This window comes from Corvus brachyrhynchos, unplaced genomic scaffold (assembly GCF_000691975.1).
Source record: "Corvus brachyrhynchos isolate BGI_N302 unplaced genomic scaffold, ASM69197v1 scaffold59, whole genome shotgun sequence".
NCBI classification, from domain to species: domain Eukaryota; kingdom Metazoa; phylum Chordata; class Aves; order Passeriformes; family Corvidae; genus Corvus; species Corvus brachyrhynchos.
The window spans coordinates 964,364-972,003 of NW_008246054.1; the positions used below are offsets into that span (position 1 = coordinate 964,364).

The 7,640-nt window shown below is 41.7% G+C and overlaps 1 protein-coding gene across 1 annotated transcript in view; it reads left to right on the top strand.

The window, feature by feature from the left end:
• The first annotated feature begins 5,669 nt into the window (after nt 1-5,669).
• NR6A1 (nuclear receptor subfamily 6 group A member 1) overlaps nt 5,670-7,640 on the top strand; it is a 72,146-nt gene continuing 70,175 nt past the window's right edge. Inside the window, exon 1 of the mRNA XM_017745590.1 lies at nt 5,670-5,864. Coding sequence (XP_017601079.1) covers nt 5,774-5,864 — 91 coding nt within the window. The 5' untranslated portion in view covers nt 5,670-5,773. The remainder of the gene's footprint in view (nt 5,865-7,640) is intronic.

Sequence of the window (7,640 nt, forward strand, 5' to 3'; positions counted from 1 at the left end):
CTTGGCTCAGCCCCTGTGAGCCGGTCCCTGCCCGGGGTTTATGGGCACCATTTGGGACTCTTTTACACTTCCCGTATGCAGATGCCGCATCTGCACTTGAATGTCCCTGCCAATTTTTATGGTTTACAATTGCATTTTACCATCTTAAGGTACTCGGGTTCTCTACAAAGGGTTTGCTCAGACAAAAGAGGCTTTTTATCAGGCAGCGTCCTCGGTTTTCGAGATACAGGCGGTACCAAAAGATAGGCAGTGTGGGAACTGCAGAAATGGGCATTTCTGTAACCGCCCTGATCTGTAATGTTGAGTTGTCCCTGGAAGCACTTTATTCCTTCTCACTTAATTAGATGTCCAATTGGATGAAGACACTTAATACTCTTAGATACTTTAATAACACTCTTAATACTTTAATATATCCTTAATGCTTTATGAACTTTCTGATTTAATTTGTGAAGTGTCTGTTGCTTTAGTGTCCCTAAGAGTACAACAATATTAATGCTTTGTCTGCATTTGCTATTTTTCCCACAGATGTGGGATTTTGGGGGAAATCTCTTTTGATTAATCAGATTAGCTTAAAGAGTTTCTTGCATATCTTGTGACAGACGTACCTGTGGCTGTGGTTAGTCTTTTGAATGGGTGATGTAACAGCCTTTTACTACTTTGCCTTCAAAAATGTGAAATACTGGTGCGGTATTGAGACATTGCTTGACCTTCGGTCTTTCTAAAGCCTCTGGGGGAGGAGCACGAACGATTGGGTTGTTAATTCATGGTTTTATAAAATACCTGCAAATGATAATGGGAAATGAAGGCTCTTAATGTTTCCTTTTCTTAAGCAAGATTCATAGTACTTTTGATACCTTGAGGAACAGCATCTTCACTCTTAGTAAAAACAGTGAAAATTGTACGAGTACAGAGGTATAAAAGTCACATTGTATTCTTGGTGTTAAAATGTTAATGTTAAAATCATTAATGAACTTAAGCTCTGCACGTGGCTTCTGTGTTAACCCAGAGTAAAGTGCTGCAAGTTTATTGGCGTCTTCAGTGAGAGAAGCTTCAGGATAGCTTTGAAATGCAGCGACGTGGTTTTATTTCAGCAGTTACGGGCAATTGCAGCCTCATTATTTGAGGGGGCACTTGACGTTCTTGGAATATATGATGATGGTTTTCCCTTGCCAATTTGAGTACTTCCTCTTCCATGTAAGAAACATATTTTACCATTGAGCAAATCAATGGCAACGAGTAAAACCAGGGTTTTTTTTCAAAGCAATTTCATTAAGGCATTCATTTTTCCTGCAGTAGTAGCAATTACTTCTCAACAGGGTCCCATTTAAGATCAGTTTTGATACAGCTTCAGTTGGCATCTTTTTCCTCTGTGAGTGAGACATGATGGCTTTTACATAGTTTTAATTATTTTATGTTTTAGCTAAAATAGGGACACAGCAGATTATCTAGAATTTAAGGTAACTTTGGACACTTTGTTGTGTAGTGTTGTCTTGGAAGACAGATTTATCAGGAAACTACTTGAATTTTGTGTTCCCGTAAAACTGTCAGAGTTTCAGATGGGCAGATTACTGATCTGGATAAACTTCATACCAGAGAAAAGAGGAAAGTTGTCAGAGCACAAAGAATGTAAGGTTTTCAAAGAAAAATCCCTTTGCCTGCATCCCTTCCCTTTTCCACAGCATTCCCAAACTTTACTGGCGCACACTGACATTTTTAGTGGTTCTTTATGCTTGGTTGCTTTGCATCTGATGAGATAAGCCTTTGCTTAACAAAGACTATTTCATTGATATAGTTGGGTCTTAGTTTACTTGCTATAAACACATTTCTTTGAAGATTTAGGAAGAAAAACAAATGGAGTTGTCGAATGGCAACGCTGCTGAAGTCAAATGTCTCTGAACAAACAAGAAGCCTACAGTGTTATTTCAGCTCAGTGTTGGCTTGTTGAATGTGGATGTCTCTTGATTTTGTAAATAATAGTAGAAAATAATACATAGAATTCTGAACTCCGTTCTGTGATGGGAAATGAAAGCCTTGTGATTTAGGAACAACTTAATTCCTTTGTTTGATTTGATGGTAAAGATGGAAAAATACCTCTTGGTATAAAGTTGGAATTTGGTATTGATGGCTTCTGTAGATCATTAATCAGGAAAATGGGTTTATGCATGCCTTTTTGTGCTGAGCCCAGGACTAGTGCTGTATGTTGAGCGGATGCAGTGTGTGATGTGACACTGCAACAACAGGATTTTTTTCCCCGCTTTGCTAAAAAACAGTATAAAGAGACTGTATTATAGAAAATGAGGGAACTTTCCCATCTGGGAGACTAATTCTTGATTGTTGGGAGGCAATAGCTATCTTTCTGCCCTGCCTCTGGCAAGTCCTTTGGGGTATTTCTTTTTCTGGTGGGGAAAATATGCCAGTGGTTTATTGAATTGCTGTTCAACTCCTACGTGGTAGAGCTTTGAACAGATGCATTTACACCAGCATTCTGTGAGAATGGGAGCACAGTTTATCCTGTTGATAAACTGCCTATTTAAATAAAGCCTTCAGCAGTGTAATCTGCTAATTCTAATTAAGTCATTTACATAGAGAATTGGCCCAGGGTTTCATCAGATGGCTGCTGGGGAGCTGAAATGCATTCTTTCCCTCCAGCTGTATTAAACCAGCCTTTTGATCCTGTCCTTTTTTTAGCCTTTAAGCCAAAGTGGTTATCACTGTGCACAGTTAATTGAGAAAGGGAAGTTGGGGGACAAGGGGACCCTTCGAGCTTTAGCTTTGGTCTTAATTATTACAGTTCTAATTACATAATTAGAAGACTTCCAGATTTTATGTGTTGATAGAAATGGTTCTGTACAGGTTTTGTTAGAAAGAGGAAATACTCCACAGAGAGGCTGGCTTCAGTGAAGTTCTTTATTGGTAAATGATTGCCAATAACTTATCTTGAAAGCAGTATATGCCTGGAGTATCTGAGTTCTCCCCCAGCACTTCGATAAGGAGGCTTCATTTACCCAGGGTGGACCCTGCGTCCTTCAGAGAGCACAAGTTACATGTCTTCCATTGCCTAATCATCCCAGCCGTAGGCTTGTAGATGTGGTGAAATTTAAACTTAGAGAAATGCCTGGTCAGTGTGAAAGATTAATTTTTTTTAAGCCTTTTTTTCCTTTGTGAACACATGAAAAAAAACCCCAGTAAAAATCTATCACAGCTCTAATGCCAGGCTGACTGCAAATTGCTGTGATGTCCTTGTCTGGAAATACCTCCCAGCTGAAACTTGAGGGGAAACCTTCAGTAGTTTTTATGGGAACATAATCTGGAACTGTGATGTCCTTCAGACTAAATCCCAAAATTCTCTTGTTGGATAAAGCCTCCCCAGCTCTTCCTGCAGGAAATGTGGGTTGCATTGGTGGTACAGTGTCTGAAGGTGTTCATTGTGGTGGGCTCCTTGCACTGCTTACAAACCTGCTGATGCTGTACCCCTGAGCTGTAAATGTGCATGGGGCTCCTGTCAGCGTTAGGGTTTATTCTGCTTAGTTGCTGCTGAGAAGCCCAGGGTTTACCTGCGGGAATTGCTGCGGAGCCCTCAGATCCTGAAGCCAAGTGATTAAATGATGGCTGTCGTGGTTGTAGTAAAAGTTTGTAAAAGAACTTTGAGTATCTGAAAGTTCTGCCAAACACCAGCTCGTCCTCCAAAAATCTCTTCATTCAGTCTCACAGCTGCAGCTTTATGTTGTTTGGCAATACTTACAAGGAATTATTCCTAAGTATGTTGTTTCAGATGTCTTGTGAGTGCTTTTGCCAGGAGACTCTCCATCCTCTGCCTGTTTTATCAGCAGTGCTAAGGAAATGCCCTTTCTGTGGGTCACAAGCAGGGGTTGTTCTTACCTGCAAATTTACCTTACTCGTGGTGTTGTACAAAATTGAAGGGAGCTGAGGAAAGATGCCAGAGTTGGGTACCAGTTTGCTGCTGTACCAAGCTCAGGGTGTGGCTGCTCGGTGCCTCCTGCTTTGCTGCTGCTTTGTGAAGCTTTTCTTTGCCCAGTTCTGTTTTCCTGCTTACCTGGCGCTGCCAACTGGGTCCATCACCTTAACACTTGAGCTGACCTTTAGTATTTCACTTGGATTTACATAAGGCCTCTGCTCAGTGAACTGTCCCTATCACAGGATGATATCCATAAAAATGACACTTCCTAGTCTTGAAAAAAAATCCCCAGGCCCATTGGAGACATGTGAAAAGGACACCCAGCAGGAAGAGAGGCCCATGGCCTGAAATATTCATCAATCATTTTCCTGGCACCAGGAAACCAATCAGCTCTTCTAAGGGAGAGAGTGTAATCAATCACACAATGTGGGAAATGGGGATCGCCAGCCCTGCCAGAAATGTTCCTTCATGTGGACAGAAGGAAAGGGCTGTGTTGGTCCTTACTCACAAGTGGTAACTTACACCCTCGGTGCAAGGGACTCAGCTTTTGTAAGAGGCAAGCTCCAGCCTGCACTCAAGGTTTTGTTTCCAGTAATGCTGAGTTGTTTTGTTCTTAGATTTGGTTTTTTTATTTACCCCTTTTCTATAGCTGGTAGGTGAAGGGTTTGTTTCCTGTTCCCAAACCTCCATGTTCTGAAGTGGCAGGTCCAGCAGCAGCATGTTTTTATCTAGAGGATCAGAATTTTTAAATTTTGCCCTTTTTTCATGAAACAATGTAAGTTTGAAACAGCTTCTATTGCAAGAAGCAATAGAAGCTGTTTCAAACTTACTGGGAAAGAAATACACCTCTGGGTGCTTGGCCTCTTTTTCTATCTTTGAGTTATGCTAAAAAAATATATATATAGATTGCCCAATAGTAAATGAACTGTAGTTGTCAACATCTGTAGGATATTTTATTGCAGGATAGGGATTACTTGAATTCAAGTAAGAGTTCAAATAATAATTTGAAATTCAAATAAGAAATACTAGAAAATGTTCTAGTAAGATGCTATACATTGGAACAAGAGACTTGTTTATAATTTTTTTTTCTAGGAAAACCTCTGCAATAGTTGCTACATAAGAAATGCCATATCTATGGCAAAATAAACAGCAGTGCCGCAGCCTTTCTCATCTCCTTTAGTCCAGCAGGCAGCAGATTACGATGGGATGATTTTTCCTGAGGAGAGTGAGATGTTTCAGACGTGGCTGTGGTCCGTGGCTGGGTGGGGGTGCAGGGGGACCAGCCTTACCCACCACTGCCCAAGCAGAACACGGCCATCTGTGGAGCACCAGTGCTGAGCAGCTTCAAAAGAAAGAATACAAATAGATTTCCCTTAGCAATGTATGTAACAATTATTTTAAAATTGTAAAACTTGTAATCATATGTCTTCCAACAGAGATTTTTTTTAAAAGGTAAAATTGTGCAGTGTCTTTCCTTGGAAATTGGCAAAACATGAACTCCTGTATTATTTAAGTTAGATTAAAAGTCAATTAAAATTCAGATTGTTCTTCAGAGCATCAGTGTATACTAAATTCAATCCAGAATTAATTTCTCATTGAAAAGATTAGGAGCCTTCTCTTTAAAAATATAGATATTTTTCTGCATTTAAGGTAATTTTCTAGTACAAGTGGAGACAAATATCCACAAATATCCAAATATCAGGAGGGATGTTTCTATTCTGAAGAGCATTTTTCTATCTGTCAGACAGTTTCTGATGTGCTTTTAAAGATGCTTAGATGTGTTACCACAATTAAAAGCTACTAAGAGATGTGGCATCCTGCAAAATGAGATTATAGCAATAGGCAGATGTGGCTGGAATGAGCCCCAAAGAGAAAGGGAAGTGTTTCTGGAATTGCAAGCAGCAGGAGCTAATACGGTTTGCAAACATGGAAGACAGTAGGCAGAGAGGTGGGTGGGGAGAAAGAATCAAATTTCCCTTGATTCCTGCCCGTTTGTAATCCCTATCCCTGGGAGGCCAAATGCTTAATGTGAGCCTTTCACTCCAACAAAACCCGGGATGCTGGCATTGGTGGGGTGAGAGGGAAGTGCTCGGTGGGGTCTGGATCACTGAATTTTATGAGCAAGATGCTCAAATCAATAATGGAAGGAAAACCTGAAGTCTCAAGGACTGGTCAGTTATTGCAGCCATCGGCACGAGCCACAGCCACTTCCAGGTGGCCTGTGGGAAGGGGAGACCTCACAAAAATGAGAGAGCCACACCCAGCACTGTTCCCACACTGACACTTGGAATGTTCAGCCGCTCATTTGTCCTCGTGTGACGGGTGGTGAGAGACACAGCTCTGCTGTTTGATTCACACAGCACAGAGAATATCAGGTTCTAACACGTGTCCTCCGTGTGCTGAGACCCGTGGGTTTGAATCCTGACCACCAGCAGTAACTCTGGTGTGACAGTGGCATCACCCAGCTCGTGCCACAGCCGAGCGTGGCAGGAGCGCACGGCACCCCAGCAGCTGGGAGGCTTCTTCCCTCTAATGCCGCTGTAATGTTAATTATACATTCAGTGGTTGATTTGGATGATTCAGTGTTTCTGTGTCCGTGTGGTAACCATGAGAAACTTGTTCCAGTGTGTGGTGCTTACACCTGTTTTTCACATTGAAGGCTTCTGTCACGATATTGCCTCAAATTCACCCCCCAGTGAGGACAGTCCATGTCCTCATCCCGGGCTGGTGCGGTCAGCCAGGTCCTGGCAGGCATGGGCAGTGAGCAGCTCAAGCCCATTGCAGTTAGCAGCTGTAATATTATCTCCTCTAATTAAAATTGGAAGATAAATACCGTGAAATTAATTAACCTTGAGATTAGGGAAAAAAGCTGTTTTCAGATTGGTCCCATGTCCTGCTTCTGCAGGATCTGGTGTGTCAGTGCCACTGCTGCACTATCTGCTGCATTAAATGGGCAGGTTACCTGCATCTTGGTGAAGAGGCCCAGTTACAGGGGCGTTTCTAACATGGTGCACTGCTTGGGGTCTAGAACAACTTGCCTCTGGGAACACTGGCTAATTTGCAACATGATTTCTGGCATATTCTGTATATCATAACATGCTATTATTTATCAGGAGATCAGTATTAATCTGTCTTGATGTTAACTCTTCAAAAAATAGCATCTCTTGTATAATATCAGTCAATTCTGGTTTTTTTCTGGTCAATTCTGGTAGGTAATTCTAGTGGACTCTAGATGGATTTTGCTATAGTGGTATGCCTTGTGTTGGTCAACACTTTATCAGTGATCAAAAAGTCAATAAAGAATTTCCCCAGATTTACAAACTGATTATGCAATTGATCTTTCAATATTGGAGTAGGCTGGGCTGCCTGGTAGGCAATATCCTCATAAACCAAAATGTCCTCCAGGTAGAGAAGATGCAAAATCTCATGCCCCGGGACAAAGACAGTGTGCCTGTGGGCTGGGGTGCTGCGTGCTGAGAGGCACTGGATGTGAAACAGAGAGAGATGATCGCCTTTCTTTTAGGACAGGTTTTTTACTTCATCATCATAATTTTTCTAAAAAGCTTTGGTGCTTGACTGTGTTTTCCCATTTGGTAGCCTAAAAGTCTAAAATAAGATACCAGATGTGTATGAGTCCCCTACAGAGGAATGAGCTGGCTGAGAGCTGCCTTGATGAGCCTTGCTGTTACCACAAGCCAGCTCTGAGGGCACTTCCAGCACATTT